The 20,996-nt window shown below is 39.8% G+C and overlaps 1 protein-coding gene across 5 annotated transcripts in view; it reads left to right on the top strand.

Annotated features, from left to right (window-relative positions):
• The window catches only part of Primpol (primase and DNA directed polymerase), a 32,635-nt gene extending 11,690 nt beyond the window's left edge, over window positions 1-20,945 (top strand). For 3 of the 5 annotated variants that reach the window (XM_060381733.1, XM_060381734.1, XM_060381735.1), the window contains exons 7-15: window positions 2,425-2,572; window positions 7,837-8,070; window positions 8,834-8,996; window positions 11,465-11,553; window positions 14,385-14,474; window positions 14,552-14,660; window positions 18,092-18,174; window positions 18,253-18,299; window positions 20,522-20,945. In XM_060381733.1, the coding sequence (XP_060237716.1) occupies window positions 2,425-2,572; window positions 7,837-8,070; window positions 8,834-8,996; window positions 11,465-11,553; window positions 14,385-14,474; window positions 14,552-14,660; window positions 18,092-18,174; window positions 18,253-18,299; window positions 20,522-20,770 (1,212 nt within the window). In that variant the 3' untranslated portion in view covers window positions 20,771-20,945. Of the gene's footprint in view, window positions 1-2,424; window positions 2,573-7,836; window positions 8,071-8,833; window positions 8,997-11,464; window positions 11,554-14,384; window positions 14,475-14,551; window positions 14,661-18,091; window positions 18,175-18,252; window positions 18,371-20,521 lie in introns of all 5 variants that reach the window. The other 2 variants (XM_060381736.1, XM_060381737.1) reach the window with 2 other exon arrangements.
• The last annotated feature ends 51 nt before the right edge of the window (window positions 20,946-20,996 follow it).

The following is a 20,996-nucleotide window of genomic DNA, read 5'->3' as shown; positions in this document are numbered from 1 at the left end:
TAACTTGGGAAACATAATTTAGAAATGGTTGATTACTAAAACTAAAGAGCCACTAAATTTATTCTCTGTGACTTCAAAGCACAGAATTCTATTCAAATGCCAAAAGCTTTTCAGCATCTACTGCAGGCTCTGTATGTATATTACAGGAATGCAATGCAGAGCCAGAGGCATGGTTTCTGACTTCAGAGACTTCGTAATCTAACAAAGAATAATAAATTAGGATTGAGGTAGCTGCCAGAGAGAAGATGCAACATCTCTCCAGTTTAAACCAGGCTGGGCTGGGGCACTCCTTTAATCTCAGTACCTGGGAGGCAGACGCTGGGTGATCTCTGAGTTCAAGGTCAGCCTGGTCTACAGAGCAAGTCCCAGGACAGCCAGGGCTACACAGAGAAACCCGATCTTGAAAAGTAAAATCAAAACAAAAGCAAAAAACAAACAAAAAGTATCTTAAGCAAGATGGAAATGTATCCATTGCTCATAGAATATTCAGTATGATTCTCTTATTTTAAAAACTAAGCTTGTTGCTTTATTTTTTCCAAATTATTGCTTTGTTCACATTGTCCAAGTTTGGGCACACTGCTTTCTCTACATCTAGTTAGTAGAAAAATGGGACAAGCCAGGGCTTGCTCCCTGTCTGTAATACAGAGGGAACAGATCTCAAAACAGTGAGGTTGGTGTGCAACTGCAGCTATGAAGTACTTCAGAGAGGTAGCCAGGAGAAAACTGACATCATGAACAGATTGAGGGAGGCTGCTGAGAAAGTGAGAATTTACTAAAGAGCAGTTAGTTCAGATGTGGAAATCCAGTAATATGAAAACAGTGGTAGTGTGTATAACTTATTATATAACTTGGATATTTAAGTGGTTAGTAAACTTTTAGAAACATTTTTGCTAATTTTAAGATATCGTCACATGGTAGTTAGTCCTTTATTTTGCAGATGAAAAGTGACTTATCTTGATGCTCCACAGGCAATACTTTTAAGCAGTTACCCATGTGAGGCACTAGGCTAACTTCTTAATCTTATTTTCCCATTACTCCTTACCATAACTTCAAAAGTTTAGTGATTTTTCCTATTCTTATCTCAGAGCTGAGAAATGGCAGGATTAGATTTGACCAGGGCCAAAGGGGCAATAAATGACAGAGCCAAAACTCAAACTTAGTGCTTTCTAAACTCAAATCTTGGGCTCCTGAGCCATGTGTTTTCAGGCTGTATTCTTAGAGACAGACCCAGATTCAGAGGAAAGAGAGATTTTCTGATTATTAAAGTTATGAAAGGACTAGAGCTAGAGACTATAACTTTTGGCCACTATGCTCACTAGTGTTTTGTCAGCTTGACATGAGCCAAAGTCATTTGAGGAAAGAACTTCAATTGGAGAAGATGCCCTTTCCAAAGTGACCTGTGGGCCATTTTCTTACTTTAATGATTGATGTGGGTGGCCCCAGATCACTGTGGGGCCTGCCACCTGTGGGCAGGTAGTACTGGATGGGATGGTATAAGAAAGTAGGCTGAGCAAACTATGAGAAGTAAGCCAATAGCAACATTTCTATACGGCCTCTGCATCAGTTCCTGCCTTGAGTTCCTGCCCTGACTTCCCTGGATGATGTACTACCAGCTGTAAGGTGAAATAACACCCCTTCTTCCCTGAGTTGGTTTTAGGTGTTTTATCACAATAAAACATAAGACAAGCTAGTGTTTCAGGAGGTACTTAAAAGGGAGCATTTTATTATGGTTTTAGAGGAGGTTAAGTATATAAATTGCTTGCCTTTCAGAAGTCTTCTTTAGTTCCGAGAGCCTGTGAATTTCTGATGTTTTAAAAATGTGTTTGGGTGTTTTGCTGACATCTATGTCTATGTGAGCCTGGTGCCCGCAGAAGCCAGAAGAGGGAATTCCCTGCTCCTGAAGATATATGTGGTTGTGAGCTACCATGTGGTGCTGAGAATCAATCCTGGGTTCTCTAAATGAGTAGCAAGTACTTTTAACTACTGAGCAATCTCTCCAGCTCTAAATAATTTCTTAATTATTATTTTTAGAAATTCTACATATATAGATGTTTTGCCTGCATGCATGTTTGTGTATCAAATGCATACCTGGTGCCCAGAAGACAGAAGAAGATATTGGAGCTCCTAGAATAGAGTTACACATGGTTGTGAGCTGCCATGTGGGTGCTGGAATTCAAACCAGGACTTCTTCGAGAGTAGGCAATGCTATTAACCCCTGAGACATCTCTCCAGCCCTACCTATGATTTTTTTTTATATATAAACACATTTAATTTTAAATGATGTATTTAAACTTATTAGTAAATTGGTAAGGTTGCTATATTGTAAATGCTCCAATAACTCACCCAATTTGTAACAAGGTGTTTGTATTGGTGATAGAGAAATCTAAAATCAAAACTGCAAATTATATTTGCTTGTGTTTTCAGCATGTTTGTAAAGCACTTGGGGAGTTATACAATGTTCACTGTTCAGCTGAAGATGTTTTCAACTTGGATTCCAGCACTGAAGAAAAATTTAGCCGACACCTAATATTTCAGCTCCATGAGGTGGCATTTAAAGATAACATTCATGTTGGTGAGTACCTTTTATAAAATTCTAGTTATATTAAAAATCATATTTCCCTTCTCTTGAAATTTTCAAGGTATTTTCTAGCCCTTATGGTTGTTTGCCTGTTCTAAAAAGATGAAGCGAGTTTTCATGGCTGCCCTTAGCTCCTGAGCTATCTTTCTCTTCCAGGTAGTTTAACCAGCTCAGGATATCAATGGTGTTAGTGCCTCTCGCCATGCACATTGGGATGACTATGCATATTTTGCTACCGGTTTCTGTTCCAACAGGATTCATTTCAGTTTTCTGGACAAGTCAGGAGAGGCCTTATCTGTGATGCCTAATATCTGTTATTCCTGACCTTTGCTTCAGCCTTAAATTAGCCTTAGTATGGCAGATTGAGCCCTAAGTCATATCAAGAAGGGCTTATTGTTCCAAGAAGAACTTTTGAACTGCAATGACGTTTGGATGTGTAAACCTGAAAGTGTTAGCAGAGTATTTGCCGTAGGAGAAATGAAGGTCCTGATAAAAAAATGGAGTCAGTCTAGAGGAGACGCAAATAGGCCAACTGGGAACGCCTACATCTAGGGTCTAAAGAAAAGGCAGAATCCCAAGTGTTCATCAAGCAGTAGTAGGGAGGCTTCAAGACTGTTGGCTAATGTTCTTGTAACAGGCAAACCATTTCAGAGCTACAAGTGGCTTGTGACTCACAGCCTCCTAGATAAAAGGAGTGAGCATGGTCTCAAAGGACTGGTGTAAAGCTCTGAAGCCAAGTGCTGGATTAGAGAGTTTCTGGTTCAGAGTGAGCTAGTGGTGGTCCTTACTAGCCTCTGCCTCTTCCTCTCATCCTTTAGATGTTGGTAATTGCAGGCTCAATGCTTGAATCTTTACTCACTCTATCCTCATCATCTTTTGTGATCATCAACTATCATGGTTAGATTATCACCAGTACAGATATTATATCCCAGATTATTCTAGACATCAGAGCATTTACAATATAGCAACCTTACCAATTTACTAATAAGTTTAAATACATCATTTAAAATTAGCCTGCCACATCTTCCCACCAATATTTCTACTCAGACATCTCAACTCACCATGTCCTTCCTCAGCTCCTTGCCTAAGAACTTGCTCATTCCCCCTGTGGTGTCTGTCAGCGAGTGGTGTCAATCACCACTGTCCAGTGCACGTGTTGGTGTGTCCTCAACCTCTGTAGATCTCTCTGTCTGCATATTTAGTCAGCTAGCAAGAAAGAATGTGGGATTGCAGCACCGTGTGCCTCAAGCTCTTCAAGGGTCGTTCTCTGCTGTCAGGGAGAAGTGTACCCACTTTAACTAGCACAGTTATGTTCACTACACTCTAACCTCAGTTCTTCACTCCATCCTTAACTTGGCTCCCACCATTGCACATTTCTTTAGTGCTTGGGCCTTTTTAACTTCTTGTTGCTGCTTTCTGAACTATAGTTCAGATGGTCTATTAAGATTACCAACATCTCAGGTCAACTGAGAAGCTGTTCTGTCACTCTGACTCTTAGATTTAAAAGGCTAGTATTCTTCTGGGTTGCAGTGTCCAGTGTCATTATGTGAAAGCATTTGCCATTTCCTCTGGTGGTTTTCTGTTTTTTTATAGCTATTCTATGTAGTGTGTTTATGCATGCATGTGTGTGTGTGTGTGTGTGTGTGTGTGGTGTAAACATGTATCCACATGTGTGGGCTGCTGCTCTCACCCTTGTGGACATACATAGAGGCCAGAGGTAGCATGACAATATCTTCCTCAATTACTTTTCCACCTTATTGTTTAAGACAGAATATTTTCTTAACCTGAAGATTGCCTTTTCAACTAGGCTGGCTGGCTGGCAGGGCCCCAGGAGCTGCCTGATTTTTCTCCCTAGCACCAAAGTTACAGATGCCATAGCCATGACTGGCTTTTTTTTACTTGGTTTCTTGGAATCTAAGCTCAGGGCCTCAGGCTGTTGTTGCAACTCTTTACACATGGAGCCATCTGCCCAGTTTTACCTAATCTTTCTTTTCTCTTTCTCTCCCTCTGGGTGTGTAAGTGTATGTTTTTGTATTTTTTGAGACAGGGTTTCTCTGTGTAGCCTTGGCTGCCCTGGACTCACTCTATAGACTAGATTGGCCTCAAAGTCCAATTGCCTCTGTGTTCTGGAATTAAAGGGGTGCATCACTACCACCTAGCTACTTAATTTCAGGGACTGTTGTTTATTCCCTATTTTCAGTATTTAGTGTATATATATATATATATATATATATATATATATATATATATGTTTATTTGTTTATTTTGAGGCAAGGTGTCTCTGTGTAGCTTTGGGTGTCCTGGAACTTACTCTGTAGAGTAGGCTGGCCTTGAACTTATAGAGCTCTGCCTGCCTCTGCCTCCCAAGTGCTGGGATTAAAGGCATGCACCACTACTACCCAGCGGGTATTGCTGTTAATAATATTTGGAATATTAATAACAATAATAAACAGAAATGGGCATTTAATAACTATTTGATGACTGAATGCACAGATGATAAGCAGAGTATGAAAACAGAGTCTTGAAGAAGACGTTTCTTTGCTTCCTGTTTACTCCTCACAGTCTGCTCTCTGACTGCTCACAATAAGGCTGAATCTAGCTAGAGAAGGGAAATAGATGGTTGCTAGTAACTAGCAGTCTCTGCTACAGATATCTTCTGAAAGCAGATCACATTTGCTTTGAAATTGGGTAGAATTTCATTAGACAGAGGAGAGTAAGAAAGCCTTTACTGTCACAGAGCATAGACACAGTTAGAGCACAGTCACACTTGACAGATATCCTGTTATCCAAGGCTATCTCTGCAGCTGGAATGCAGATTCAGGGAATACAAACTAGTTTACACTTCCCCCTCATTTCTCCTTTCTTTGTGTCCTCCTGACAACACTTCAAGTTCCTGTTACTAACTTTGCAGAAAGAGGAACTGGGCCAAATGGGAGAGATTAGAGAACTTTATCTGTCCTGTACTTTCTGCTACAGATCACAGAAGAGAAGGACACAGCGGGGTAGTGTGCGGGAGCCAGCGTGCAATCCTCAGGCTGGATGACTACCATCACATCCAGCCATGTTAGTTCCCTTCCAAGGGTCAAAGGCCTACCTGCCTCACTGCTGCCTACACAACCATTTCTGCAGTCCAGGTCTCACTGTTCTTATTATCTGGGCCAGGTAGATGGAATTCGAAGTTTCCAGGAAAGCCACTTTCTTGATTAATGTTTATATTGTTTCATAGTCCTTTGACATACCACATCTTGTTAACCAGTGTTACTTGGCTCTCCTTCATTCCAGAAATCACTCCTGTTACTGCAAGAATCAAACGCTTTTGCTTTCATTTTAATGTTCTAACGATTACTTGTTTACTTATCTTTAGTATGTGTGCATGCAGGCAAGTTTACGTGTGCCCTTGAGGCCAGAAAAAGGTGTCAGATCCCTAAAAGCTGGAGTTACAGCTGTTGTGAGCTGCTAGACATGGGTACTAAGAACTGAATTCTGGTCCTCTGGAAGAGCAGGAAGCACTCTCTACTGCTAAGCCATCTGTCCAGTCTGTGTTTTATTTGTTCTCAGACAGTCTTACTATGTAGCCCTAGCTGACCTCAAACTGTCTACTGATTCTGTTTCCTGGAAGCTAGAATGTTGTTGAATATTAATATTTATTTTGTTTATCTGGAGTTAATCAGTGGTTATTCCTAAACCAGCTGTATACCCAAATCACCACACAGAGACTAGGATTTATTTAGTTAACCTAGAGCACAATGCTGGGCAATAGTTATTCCATCCTAAATCTCCAAGCCCACATAGCTTCCTCCCATTCATCATTTCCAACATTGTACTTGCTTTTAGTCATATCTTAGGTCCGGTTCATCTTTCCTCCTGGTTCCAAGTCCTGTCCTGCAGATCCCTGCTCTCCTACACCCCCTACTTGCTTCCTTCTCCCCTCTGGACCAGGATGTCCCACCCTATTCTCTCCATTGCTTAGCATTGTGGCTGTTTTATTGACAATACAGAGAACAACCGGTGGCATGTTTACATAAACTTGAGACAGGTGATGCTTATTCTAAGCATCACAATGTGATGTCCAGATTGAAACCAGATAGTGGGATAGAGAAATCAGCATTTGAATGAACAAGGGTAAATTGTATACATTCCACAACATTATACCAACACTGGAATAACATGCATGTGCCACCATATTCACTTCCAATTCCTTTTAAATTTGCTAAACATTTATCAGTCATGATGGTACAGGCCTACAGTCCTAGAACTAGGGAGGCTGAGGCAGGATGATCACAAGTTCAAGGGCATCCTGGGCTGTATAACAAGACACTGCCTCAAAAAAGGAAAACAAAAAGAGATTGTATTTATTTCTTTGCATAGAAAAGTCTTAGAGAGATAAGATCTTGTTTATAAAGCATGTGTGTATTATGACTTAAATATACATAAAGTCGATAGATAGAGAGAGAGAGACAGGTAGGTAGATATAGTCTTTCTGATATATAAAGTAATAAAAAAGCCCCATTTTATAATTATGTACAGGTTTTTCTTACATTATTTTGTGTATGCAGTATTATATAAAACAACTTAATAGCTGAATTGTGTTTGATTTTGTGAAATAAATAGTACATATGAATTTAGTTGTCTCACCAATTTTTCGCAGTGTGGGTAGAACAGAGTCTTAGGGCAGATGCTGAAGTACAAAATGCATGAATTGCTTTAATTCCATGTGTTAGCTCTAAAGGCATAGTTTGTCTTGTGACCCATTTGAGGCTGATAATATGGTTGGCAACAAGCTTTGGACTTCCAACCTGAGGGGTCTTGGGGCATGTCATGGCAGCTAAGAGAGAGGTTGAGTTCATCAGACTTTGCTAATTTGCTGACCCTGGGATCAGACTCTTGGTATGCTGTCCCTATCTCTGCATTGATATCCTCATATGAATGCCTCATCCTTCAGTCACTGACCAGACCTTATTCTCTCCTTTTGTAGTAGGGGAAGCAGACATTTCTGCTGACAGCATATTAGACTCAAGTTCATACTAGCAATATGGTGTATTTACAACCGACAGCCTCTCATGCCAATAGGAGCTAAAAAAAAAAGATAAAATTATACAAATGAAAAGATGTAGTAGAGGAGCCATAGTGTAGTTTACAGCAATATCTGAAGAAAGGCTTTATTGCATACAATTGTTTGTATATATACATCTAGACACTAAATTATAGTTTATAGAAAATAAGAATTAGATTGTAATCTTAATTCTTTTTCTCCTTAGGTAATTTTGTGAGAAAAATTTTGCAACCTGCTCTTCACTTACTTGCCAAGGAAGACGAAGATAAGATCCCAGAGGTGATGAGCCACGAAGCTTCCTGTTTTTCTGATGTACTATTAAAACAAGAGGTTTCAGAGGCCTGGGAGAAGCCAGGGCCACCTAAGCAATGTGGCCCTGATCTTTCATTTTTAGTTGTGAAGAATAGCTTAGGAGAAAAGCATCTTTTTGTGGATCTAGGTAAGTAACACGGGTACTGTTGACCGCTCTGCGTCCTTGTAAAAGGCAAGTGTGTGCCTGCTGGGCTACTGGGCTATGCTTAGGTTTTGTAATCTACTTGGAAGAGAGTTTTGCTTGAGTGAAGATGTCAAGATTCATGTTTTACTTTGTGGTTATCCATTTGCCTCAGCACCAATTGTTTGAAATGACTATCATTCCCTAATGCTCAGCAGTACCATTTGCCAACTCCAGAGTCTGTACATATTCAGACATACTCTGTACATACAGTCTGTACATACTCTGGTCTGTTTTATTGTTCCGTCGGCTATCATTTCTTAGGCTGGTATTGGTACATTATAGGTTCCTCCATTTATTTAGTGTTCTCTCAATTCTTGCCATGTTTTGTGATTTTCTGGATAGAAACCTTACATATCTTTCATTAGATGTAGTATAAATATTCTTTTTGTTCTTGGTTGTCTCCTTTTCTCTGGGGTTTTATACCACAGTTCTTTGGTAGCGCTCAATCAAAAAATTCATTTCTGGCCTTTGGCCCGCTATTCTGTTTGCTTTCCTTTGGAGAGCTACCCCAGAGTCATTTAGTTAGCTATCCTCCTGTGGCTTTCTTTCATCCTAACTTCAACTTACCATAATTTATATATTGCTTTAATTTTGTATATGGGAAATAATCATCTTTTCTAGAAATTCTGCAGAAAAAAAATATTTGCTGACAATAAAGTGGACCATGGAAACATGCATTTATTTTTAAAATTGATTTTTGATATAGGAGTCTATACAAGAAACAGAAACTTTCGGCTGTATCAATCATCAAAAAAAGGAAAGTGTGTGCCTTTGGAGGTTGCTGAAGATAACAGATTTATTCCAAAACAGGCAAAAGACATTTCTGAGGAAAACCAGTATTTCCTGTCTTCACTGGTGAGCAATGTCAGGTCTGTAGAACTGGAATCAGCCTACCATATATTTATGTATATAGCATTGTATACTGCTAACATGTGAATTGTATGAATTCATTCTACCTTAAGAAAGCTTGTTTTTAAAAGTCTCTTTTCTCTATATCTGAAAAATAATACCAAGAAAATTTTCTAACCATTTAATTTCTTTGTATTTTATGATTATATTTCACGTGTTTGTCAGTTATTCTAAAATCATCACTTTATGAAGAAGAAAATAATACTTGCATTGTGTTTGAAAGTATAATTACTACTGTTCCATTTTCTTTACACATTGACACATATACATTTAGAGCTTATGTAGCTCCCTTTTCAGAGCTATTTCTTGTCATGGGTGTAGCTTAATAGAGCACTTGCCTGGAGTACTCAAGGCCCTATGTTTGATCCACTGCACCAGGTCCCAGAAAATGTGTTTTAGTTGGGATCATTATTCATACGGTTCTGTCACCTGATTTGTTCTTCTCAACATCCTATCACAAATATTTGCCAAGTTAATAGCTAACCAGCAATTATAAATAAAACATTTAATGCTTTTGTACTATAATGGCACACTTTATCGACAGGTCTGTTGTTGCACATTAGGTTTCTTTGTTTCGGTCACTAATTCTACTCTTACCAGATTGTCAATTTTGTCAGGTCAAAATGTGTCAGTAAGCCCAGAGCTGTCTGTAATTCTAGCACTTGGGAGGTGGATATGCAAGGACAAGGAGTTCAAGGTCATCATTGGTTACTTATACTTAGTAAGTTCAAGGCCAGCCAGACTACATAAGACCAAGTGCTAATTTTAAATCACTCTGCTCCCCCAAAACCAACAAACACAAGTAAAACCCTAAAACAAACAACAGTAGTTAACAATTGGACTAAACCACATTAACTTGCTATGTTGTTTTTGCCCTTTAATTTCTTCAAAAGTTTTTGGTTTGCTGGGCACAGTGCCCCACTCAAGGAGGCAGAGGCAGGTGGACCTCTGTGAGATCGAGGCCAGCCTGGTCTACAAAGCAAGTCCAGGACAGCTAAAACTACACAGAGAAACCCTGTCTCAAAAAAAAAAAAAAAGTTTTTGGTTTGGAGTTTTTGGTTTTGACAGAGAATCATTGTGTAGCCCCGTGTGTGTGTGTGGGGTGGGGGGGTGCAGCTGTAATTCTTTGTAATTCACTATATAAACTATACTGACCTCAAATTTACAGAAATCCACCTGCCTCAGCATCTCCCCAAAAGTTTTAAATAAAAGCTTTCTACAGGAATTAACTTTAAGAATAAATATTAAGCCTCGTGTGGTCGTACAAACCTTTAGCCCCAGCACTTTGAAGCAAGCCTGGTCTACAAAGCAAATACCAGGACAGCCAGGGCTATCAGAGAAACCCTGGCTAAACATACATCCATACACAAATATACATAACATAAACATGGTATGTTTCTCTAGGAAAAGTTTTGGTAGTGGGAAGACAGACAACACCCCCCCCCATATAACTATTTTGTTTGTATTCCTTTAATATTTCTCAGAAGTAAGATGGAAACACTTTTAAAGTGAAGTAATGACCCTTAAGTTTAGAACAGACAAATAACACATCTGCAGCAGTGTCTGGCATGCACTGGAGGCGCAGCGTCTATTTGTGGAGCGCTTTTCAACCTTCCCAGTGCTGCGACCCTTTAATACAGCTCCTCATGTTGTGGTGACCCCAACATAAATTTATTTTTTTGCTACCTCATAACTGTAATTGGTTATATTATGAATCATAATGTAAATATCTGACCCACATGATATCTGATGTGTGACACACAGGTTGAGAATCACTGGGGTCCAGTGCAGCCTCACAGAAGTGAGCAGTTCTCATCCTAAATAAGATTTCCTGGAGCTGGAGAGATGGGTCAGTAGTTAAGAGTGCTGTCCGCTCTTCCAGAGGTCCTGAGTTCAATTCCCATCTATACTGGTATCTCAGGCACTCTTCCGGCATGCAGGTGTACATGCAGATAGCATTCATCTACATTAAATAAATGAGTGAATAAATAAATCTTTAAAACAAGACTTTCTTACCTGTGCTGTGCATAACCATGTGAGTGCCAGGCACTCTAGAGCAGAAGGCCAAGTTCTCTGTGGTTATTATTAGTATGAATTTTGGTCACATCTCCCTGTGCCTTTATTACTAAAAGTTTTAAAATCTCAACAGAAAGTTCACAGGTCTTTGTGTTTAGGGATAGAACTATACTTTCAATCATTTCAGCTACCCTAGAATCCTTGGATATTCTGTGAAGAAAGTATTTTAAACAATCTCCAAATGACTGTTTAAAGGAAAAAAAATTAACTGGCAAATCATAATCTATCATAATGTGGTAAGACTGGCCCTTTGGGCTGTCAAAGTGGAGTTGCATGGAGCTGTTTCCTCTCTAGTTCTGCTGCTTTAATTCGAACCTAATGTTCCTTTATTTCTTTTATACATTTTCTTTAGATTTTCAGACACTTTACGAATTCTCACATGTGACACCTCTCAGACTAGAAGAAAGCGGGATGAGTATTTTAACAGTACTGGCACTTCAGGTAACTTTAAGCAAACAATTTCACGTTCAAATTGAGGGATCAAAAATCTATTTTGCCTTAAAAATCCTAAATTTTAAGCACTCATATCTGCTGATCATTTTTAAACTAATGCTTTTAGGTCTCTAATCAAGTTGGATATACTCTTAAAATTTTACAAGTGTTTATTAATTAAAATACCTCATTTTCATTCTGTGGTATTTAAAGAATATATAAATAATGCATTTTATATAAAACAAGCACATCAAAATATGACTACATAATCTTTCACCCTGTTTTTACAATTTTTTTTTTTTTTTTGTGATGGATGCTTTGACTACATGTTTGTCTACCATGTGCATGTCTGAGGTTTGTGGAGACCAGAGGTAACCACTAAGCCATCTCTCCAGCCTCTCTTTCACCTTTTGTTCATAATCAAAGACAGGTGGCTTGATGAGATGGCTCAGCAGGTAGAAGCATTTGCCACCAAGTCTGACAACCCAAACTCAATCCCAAAGACCCACATGGTCAAAGTCAAGAACTGACTCTCAACTTGTGCTCTGACCTCCACGCTCAATCTGTGGTATGCACACATAGCAAATTAATGTGTTTCTAAAAATTACAGGTAAGTGCTATGGTAGTTTCTATTTATCCTCGCATTCCTGTAGAAATGTTTTACGTATGGCTCTATCATCCCTGTACTGAAGAACATACAGGTTTTCTTTCCCCAAAGTTTTTCTTCCTTCATTCCTTTCCTTCCTTCCTTCCTTCCTTCCTTCCTTCCTTCCTTCCTTCCTTTCCTTCCTTCCTTCCTTCTTTCCTTTCCTTCCTTCCTTTTCTTCCTTCATTCCTTTCCTTCCTTTCCTTTCCTTCGTTTTCCTTCCTTTCCTTCCTTACTTCCTTCCTTTTTTGTATTGTTTTGTTTGAGACAGGGTTTTTCTGTCTAGCTCTTGCTGTCCTGGACTTCCTTTGTAGACCAGGCTGGCCTCAGACTCACAGAGATCCATCTGCCTCTGCCTCCTGAGTGCTGGGATTACAGGCGTGTGCCACTGTGCCCAGCTTCCTAAAGCTTCTTATATAAGCTCTCTGATACTTTATTTACGTATGTTGGTATATCATTATTAATAATGAAAATTTCCAAACAATCTAAATATACACCAAAATTGGATGACATGTTCCATAACTACAGTTAGATTTATAAAGCCTAGATAACATGTAAGACACACATTGATGATGATAAGAGAAAAACTAGATTGTAAAATTACAAGTGTGGGACTGGGACCTGAGCTTCAAGATAGAGCACTTGCCCTGAATTCAGTAGATTCCCTGTTGCTGCAACAACAATACATAGACACTCAAATTACATGGTTACAGGCCTATTAAACACATGGGCCACATTTTCTTGTGTTTATTTTTCTGATTATTTAAAATCTGTTTCTAGTCATTGTCTGGGAGTTTTTCTCATTTCTACATTGAAACATTTTCCAAAATGTCTCTAGTTATATATTTAACTATTTTAAACAAAATACTAACTTCATTTTAAGAAAACTAGATTTTCATGTCATTAAAACCTAAGTGAATTTGTGACTGGATCACTCTAAGTTATTGTTGGGGTGATCTTTTTGTACACTATGTGAAGGTTGTGTTTGTATATTCAGTTGTTAATTCTGTACCTCCAGATGGCTGAATACTGTCCAGGACTTTGGTATTCTAACACTTGCTCAGCACCTGCATCATATTTTATAAACACTCCCTCCAACTCCTGATTGGGTTAAAAGAGCTGAACAGTCAACAGCTCAGACGGGAGCACATGGCAGGACTTCTGGCAGAGAAAGGAACTCTGGGAAAGGAAACTGAGGCAGGAACAGACATAGAGAAAGAAGTAGGTGCCAGGACTAGGGTGCTGAGAGGTAGCAAGCCATGTGACAGGGTGTATATTAGTGTAAACGGGACAATTTAAGTGAAGAGCTAGTTGGGGAACAAGCCGGAACTAAGGGCAAGCTTTCATAAGTAATAAAAGTCTCTCTGTCATTATTCAGCTGCTCCAAAGAAAGTCCTGTTATAAGTTATGACAGTATATTCTTAGATACAAAGTAAAATTGTTAGTGCCCTCCAGTGAGACACTCCAGGAAACACAAATTGAGTTTATGATTCCCTGAGGTGATGGAAGCCCTTGGGGTACCTCAGTAAGGAGGTGTTAGAAAGGACTTCAAGTATTTGGGCCTGGCTTGTGTGACTTGAGGGTGTTTACAAGAAGCATGGGCTTATTTTACTTGAAGCAGAATAGCTTCAAGGTGTTCTTATTAAATCTTATCCAAGAGGAGGCAGGTTGGAGGAAGATTCACACTGTAATTGGTAAAGCAGTAACAGTTGCTCGTATTAGCAATGTTTGGCCTTTCTTTTCTTGTTGTTGTTTTGTAGTTTGGATGTTAGGTTGCAGAGAGGCCTGATTTTTCTTGAATACTTGTGATCTTAAAGAGTGACCTCTGTATCCACCTACAAGTCCTATGGCATCATTTGTGTTTAATAGCAGAACGCCAAGGCTGAAACAGGAGTGAGGCCAGCTCAAGGCAACACCTTGGCTTAGCCAGTAGTCTTACGCAGCTTCTGGGCTGAGGGTCTACTCTTCTTGTCAGAGTGAAGAAAACAGGCCCTTTGTGAAAACTAGCCAACATTTAATCGATTGAAATTTGAATATTATCTATCCTCTTGTAGCAAGAACTGAAGAACTGACAGTAAGGCCAGTTGCAAAAAAGGAAGGGAAAATCCTTAATTGTACAAAATGATAATTTGATTAGTATTTAACTTTTCAACATTTAACTGTTTTCATCTATAAGTACTTCTTTCTGTTGCAGTAGAACCCATTGAAGGTTTCCAGTGCTCGCCATACCCTGAAGTTGACCAATTTGTTCTGTCTTTGGTGAATAAGCATGACATTCAAGGAGGTAAAGCTAGGCTTAGTCTTTATTAACTCTTACATGACAGAGATCTAGTTACTTGAGCAACATTCTTTACATTTCAGGAATTCGGCGTTGGAACTACTTTTTCCCAGAAGAATTACTGGTTTATGATATATGTAAATATCGTTGGTGTGAAAACATTGGGAGAGCCCACAAGAGTAATAATATCATGTAAGTAATATTGGTTATTCATGTATTGTATGCCTTTAACTCATATACTTTAAATATAATTTTTAAATAATGTTGGCAGTATAAAATAATTTATGATGTATTAATTTATATCCTGTATTTGGTTGATGTTTTATGCTATCAAATTAATTTTTGGAGTTCCTGTTCCCTCCGTGTCTTTCATCTCCATCTTTCATAAAATTCCATGTATTCTGCCCAAAGTTTGGCTATGAGTCTCAGCCTCTGCTTCGATACCTTGATCAGTGGAGTCTTTCAGAGGCCCTCTGAGGTAGGACAAGATAGACAAACTAAGTCTTTTCAGATGTATTCATTTTTATTTCATGTGTATGAGTGTCTGCCTCCATGCGTGCATGCACACCAACCACCTATGTGCCTGGTGCGTGTGAGACCGGAAGGCATCAGCTTCCCCGGAAGTGGAGGTACAGATGGTTGTGAGCTGTCATATGGTGTTGACAAACCTGTGTCCTCTCCGAGAGCTGCAAGTGCTCTTAACTGCTGAGCCATACCTCCAGCCCAAACTAATGCATTTACGTATTTTTTTCAAAGATTTATTGTTATTTATGTGTATGTGTTCCTGTGAGAGTTCCTGTGCACCATGTGCATGCAAGTGTGCTCGGAGACCTATTAGATCAAGCTTGCTGGCTGCATCTATATTGTTTTATTCATCTTTTCTAAATTTTTACTGATTTTTGTTTTGGTGGCTACTTGTTCTATAGATTGCTAAGAGAATACATTGTTTTATCAAAGCCTTTTAAAAATTTATTTTTTATTAATTACAGTTTACTCACTTTGTATCCCAGCTGTAGCCCCCTCACTAAGCCCCTCCCAATCCCACTCTCCTTCCCTCATCTCCTCCCATGCCCCTCCTCCAGTCCACTGATGGGGAGGTCCTCCTCCCCTTCCCTCTGACTCTAGCCTATCAGGTCTCATTAGGACTGGCCGCATTGTCTTTCTCTGTGGCCTGGTAAGGCTGATTCCCCATCAGGGGAAGGTGATCAAAGAGCAGGCCACTGAGTTCATGTCAGAGACAATCCCTGTTCCCATTACTAGGGAACCCACTTGGAGACTGAGCTGCCATGGGCTACATCTGTGCAGGGGTTCTAGGTTATCTCCATGCCTTTTAAAAGAATTTCTTTAAATTTTTTTATTGTTTGAGACGTTCATACAATGGATATTTTTATAACTAAATGTATTTTTTCCTTTTATTGAAAATAGGTATTTTTTTCCTCCCACAATATATCCTGATTACAGTTTTCCCTCCCTTTACTCTTTCCAGTTTCTCCCTACCTCCTCTTTTTCTGTCTTTCCAGATTGACCTTTTTTTGTCTTTCATTAGAAAACAGAGGCACACCTTTAATCCCAGCAGAGACAGGCAGATCTCTGAGATCTGCTTGATCTACAGAGTGAGTTTTAGGGCAGAGAAGGATACACAGAGAAACCCTGTCTCGAAAAAGCAAAACAAACAAACAAAAAACAGGCTTCTAAAAGATAATAATAAAATATAATGTAATTGATATAGTATATAGTAAAATAATAGAAAGATAAAGCAAAAACTAACACATTGGAATAGAACAAAACCAACTAACAGAAGGAAACGAGCCTAAGAAAAGGCACAAGAAACATAGAGATAGAGATCATTTGTTCACACTCAGGAATCCCATAAAAACACTAAACTAGAAGTGATAATACCTATGGAAATATATATGTATAGGATTAAAAGAGAGAAAAAATATAAATGAAACAAAAAAATTTTTAAAAGAACAAAAGACAAGACAAGGAACCTTAGCGATGCCTTTGAGTTCATTTTCTGTTGCCATCTACTGCTGGGCATGCAGCCTCCCCTTAAGAGTGTTTGCTTCCCCAGTGAGACTCCTTTGAAGGAAACTAAATTTTCATTTTCGTATGGTTATCAGTTGGTGATTGCTCTAAGTTTAGGGATGGGGCTTGTGTCCACTCCTTCATCTCTAGGACCCCATCTGGTAGAGATCCTGCTGGCCCTGTGCATGCTGCCTCAGTCTCCGTGAGTTCTTGTCCTCATACAATGCATTTTAATCATATTCATGACAATTCTTTCCCCAGATCATTCCAGATCAACCGCCACCTTCCTGCCTTCCCATATATTTCTCAGTTTGGGGTCATCTGCTGGAATGTAGTTGACCTACCAAGAGCTACACCTTTTAAAAACTGACTCTTGCCTCCTCCAGAAGCTATACACTGTCCATACCCGTCATCTAGGAGTGGGGGCTCATGAGCCTCTCCCCAACCCATGACTCACTCAATAACGACTAGCTTCATTTTGCACAGGTTTTGTGTAGCCAACCACAACTGCTGTGACTTCATGAGTCTAATGGCCCCTTCCTGTCCACAAGACAGTATTTTGCAGCAGTCTTCCCTGACCTGACACTTAATGATGTTTCTACCCCCTCTTCCACAGTAGCCTCTGAGCCTTGGGTAAGAAATGAGAGACATCTGTTTGTGGCTGAACACTCCACTTACTCTTTGTACTCATCTCTGTGGGTAGACTTGTCACCCTTACAGTGCTGTCCACTCTTTGTGTATTTTGAAACTGTGTTATTTTGGTGGATACAACTTTTTTACCTCTTGATCTTCCTAGAGACACATCACTGTTACTTTTTTTCCTGCTCAGAAGTCCATTTGTATAGAGTATGTGTTGATGTGTGCACATGCAGGTAGGTGCACACGTTTGGAGGTCAGAGGAAAAAAATCTTTAAGAGGGTCTGTTAGTGAGTCCCACGTCTACCTGTCTCCACATCCAGCACTGGGATTCTAAGACTGTGCCACCACTTGTGGCCTTTCTAAAAATGTGTGCCTGTGTATTGTGTGGGGTGTGTGTGCACGCAGTGTGTGCACATGCCCTCATCCATGCATGTTCATGTGCAGACTAGAGATTAATATGGGGTGTCTTCCTCTGCAGCCCGCCATCTTGATTTTTTGAGGTAGCATCCCTCACTGAACCTAGAGCTTACCATTTTGGCCAGGCTGGCTGGCCGGCCGGCAAGCTCCTAGGATCTTCCTGTGTTCCCCTTCCAAGTCCCCCATCCACACACTGGGGCACACGCTGTGCCCTCAGTTTTTATGTGGTTCTTGGGATCTGAGCTCAAGTCCTCATGCTCGGCTAACTAGTACTTTCCCTACTGAGCCGGCTGCCTAGCCTCCTCTTGCTTTGTTTCCATGTGCATGCACAAGCGCTTTGCCCATGAGCCCACTCAGCCCCCATGAGTATTATTCTTAGCAAACAGTTTTCTTTTGGCTATGCATATTTATTTTCATCCTTTAGCTTTTTAATTTTCTTCATCTTTTAGGTCATAGGCACATCCCTGGCAAATAGCATGTTTGAACTTTATTTTCTGTCCAGTATGGGTATTAATGCTTTCTTTTCTTTATACATAAAGGATTCTGGTTGATCTGAAAAATGAAGTTTGGTATCAAAAATGCCATGACCCTGTATGTAGAGCACAAAACTTCAAATCTAACTGTGAGTTATCAATCTTTATGTTTACCACAAAGCAAAAATTAGATAGCCACCTAAAAATATTTTTACTTTTTGATTCAGGTTTTCCATTACCCACTGAAGTAAGCCTCCTGTTTCTTCTGAAAGATGTGAGTGCAGCTCTTGGCCTTGGGTTTTGGTACATGGCATGAATGGACTACAAATAATATCTTCTGTCCAGGTAGCTTTTAAACAGTGTGAGGCACTTGGGTTCACTCTGGAACATGTTAATGATCTTCCTACCTCAGTGCCTCTGATGAAAATGACCACTATGTAAAAAAGCATATCATCAGTTTAGTTCCAGTTTCTTACAATTCACTTTAGAGTAAGCCAACGTACTTGTCTTAGTGCATCTCTTTGACCAATAGTAGGTACATTGGATTTCTATCTTTAGAACTGTGTCAAAGGGAATACAGTTTTAGTTTTGGATATTACTAGATTGCCAAACAAACTTTGTTTTTTTTTGTTGTTGTTGTTTGTTGTTTTAAGACAGGGTTTCTCTGCATAGCCTTGGCTATCCTGGACTTGGTTTGGAGACCACGCTGGCCTCAAACTCACAGAGATCCACCTGCCTCTGCCTCCTGAGTGCTGGGATTACAGTTGTGCACCAGCGCACCCAGCTGCCAAAACAACATTTAATCCAAATGATTCACAGTGTTTTAAAAAAATTAGAAAGTACATAAAAAGCAGAAGTGGTTCGGGCTGGGTAGCTCATGATTAGGGCACTTAGTGCTCTTGGAGAATAACCAGAGTCAGTCCCCAGCACCCACATAGTAGCTCACAACCACCTGTCACTCCAGTTTCAGGGGATCCAATGCCCTCTACTGATTTCCACAAGCTCCTACATGCACGTAGCGTGCCACACACACATATATACAAAAGATGTTTTTTAAAAAGAAAAAAACCTTCACAATAATTTGGCCAACCTGATGTGAAGGCTTTATCATAAATCTTCCATTATTCTTGTGTGTGCTCATTTTGTAGTTTTTTTCCATAAGGTGTCAGAAACCTTTCCATTACTAGTTGTTACCAATTGCACCATGAAATCCTAGGCGGAAAGATTGTACAGGTGTTGATGAGAGCACCTGCTAAGTTTGCCAGCGCTGCTGACAGCCTTCTAGTCATCATCAGCCTAAACAACTGGCAAATTACTCACCATTTTGCAACTGTTAGTGAAGTTGTGTTCTTGTTAGGTTATTATTTGCGTATCACATAACTTTCTATGTCCATTTTCTATATCTTATTTAATGCTTTTTGTCATTATTTAGAATTTGTTTTTATTTTCACCTTAAACCCATCCATCAGCACCTTCTTTCAGATTGCCATGATTAGAATAAAGACCTGGTACAAGCTGAAAAGGTACTTAAATTTATATTATAGAAAACTGTCAGACATCCTTTGAAATCTGTATTTAAAATCTCTTCTGAAAACATTACATTCAAAATTTTTGTGTGTAGGGGTGTTTTGATTGCATGTATTACCACATGTGTGCTTGGACACCAAGGAAGCAGAAGAAAGCATTGGGTTCCCTGGATTGTAGTTATAGATGGTTGTGAGGGACCATGTGGATGCTGGGGTCTGAAGCTGGGTCTTCTGGAAGAGCCGCAGTGCTCTTAACCACTGAGCCATCTCTCCAGACCCAATATCAAAGTTTAAAGTGAAAATCCCATGTTTGGTATGTTGGAGTGGACATAAAAGAACTGATAGGCAGACTGCTAAGTTTAAAAGTGTTAGAAATAACTAGGAACAAGGAACAGATTAAAATTTTAAACTGTTATATATGCATTTGTGTATATGTATGTACATACACATGCAGGCCACAGGGACAACTTTGGGTGTCATTCCTCAGGAGCCGCTTTCCCCCACTGGGCTGGTATTCCCTCAGGAGGCTTGGCTGGATGGCCAGCAAGCTCCAGAGATCTGTGTGTCTCTGCCTCCGCAGCACTGGGATTGTATGCCTGGCTTTTTATACAGGCACTAGGGATTGGTTTTGTTAACTTAGAAATGGATTTCCAGCTTGCCTCCAACTGCCTATCTTCCTATTAGGAACTCACACCAACCTTTGCTGTACCTCTTCTGGCGATATTGAAAGGTCTCCCATGAACTACAGGCAGTTTCAGCCTGCAAGTTTCAAGCATGCCTGCGCTACAAAAGTAACCACTTTTGAGCTAATTTACCCTTCCCTGTGATTTGCCGACAACAGGCGTCTAGCATGTTCATTTGACTGCTGAAACTGGTTATTACTTCATACCTTAACATATTTGGAGTGCATGGTGAAGTCACATATTCTGACTAAACTTTATGGCTTGGTCCTTCTCCCTCCAAAATGAAGGAAGAAGAGTTCACTGCCGATGAAGCAGACGAGACCAGCAACTCACTGACCAAGATCCCACCATCCAGTAACCTGCCAGCAGGTGGGTTCTCTGCTGGTGCCTGGGATGATGACGAAGATGCCTGTTTCTTAGAAGCAACAGAAGATGCTGAATTAGCTGATGCTGCAGATAGGAGTCTTCTTGATTACAGCAGTTCGGTGGACGATATCCCTGACGAACTAATTATAGAAGCATTACAGAGTAGCTGATGGGGCTACAGTTTGCCAGAAGCCTGAGATTTCATAATGTAAATATTAAACTAAGGGTGGGACTATGGCCCAAGGTTAGAATACTCACCTAGGATGTACAAGGCCCTACATTTAACCCTAACACCATAAAAAAAATCAAATTATATTAAGTTATTATTAAACCTGTTTATAGCAACTGTTTTATCACTTGGTTTTCTACTATTTGCTTTTTACCTAAGCCAGGCTT

The sequence above is a fragment of the Meriones unguiculatus genome, chromosome 4, assembly GCF_030254825.1.
Source record: "Meriones unguiculatus strain TT.TT164.6M chromosome 4, Bangor_MerUng_6.1, whole genome shotgun sequence".
Lineage (NCBI taxonomy): Eukaryota > Metazoa > Chordata > Mammalia > Rodentia > Muridae > Meriones > Meriones unguiculatus.
Note: the sequence above shows the minus strand (reverse complement) of the source record. Positions and strands in the feature narration are given on the sequence as shown.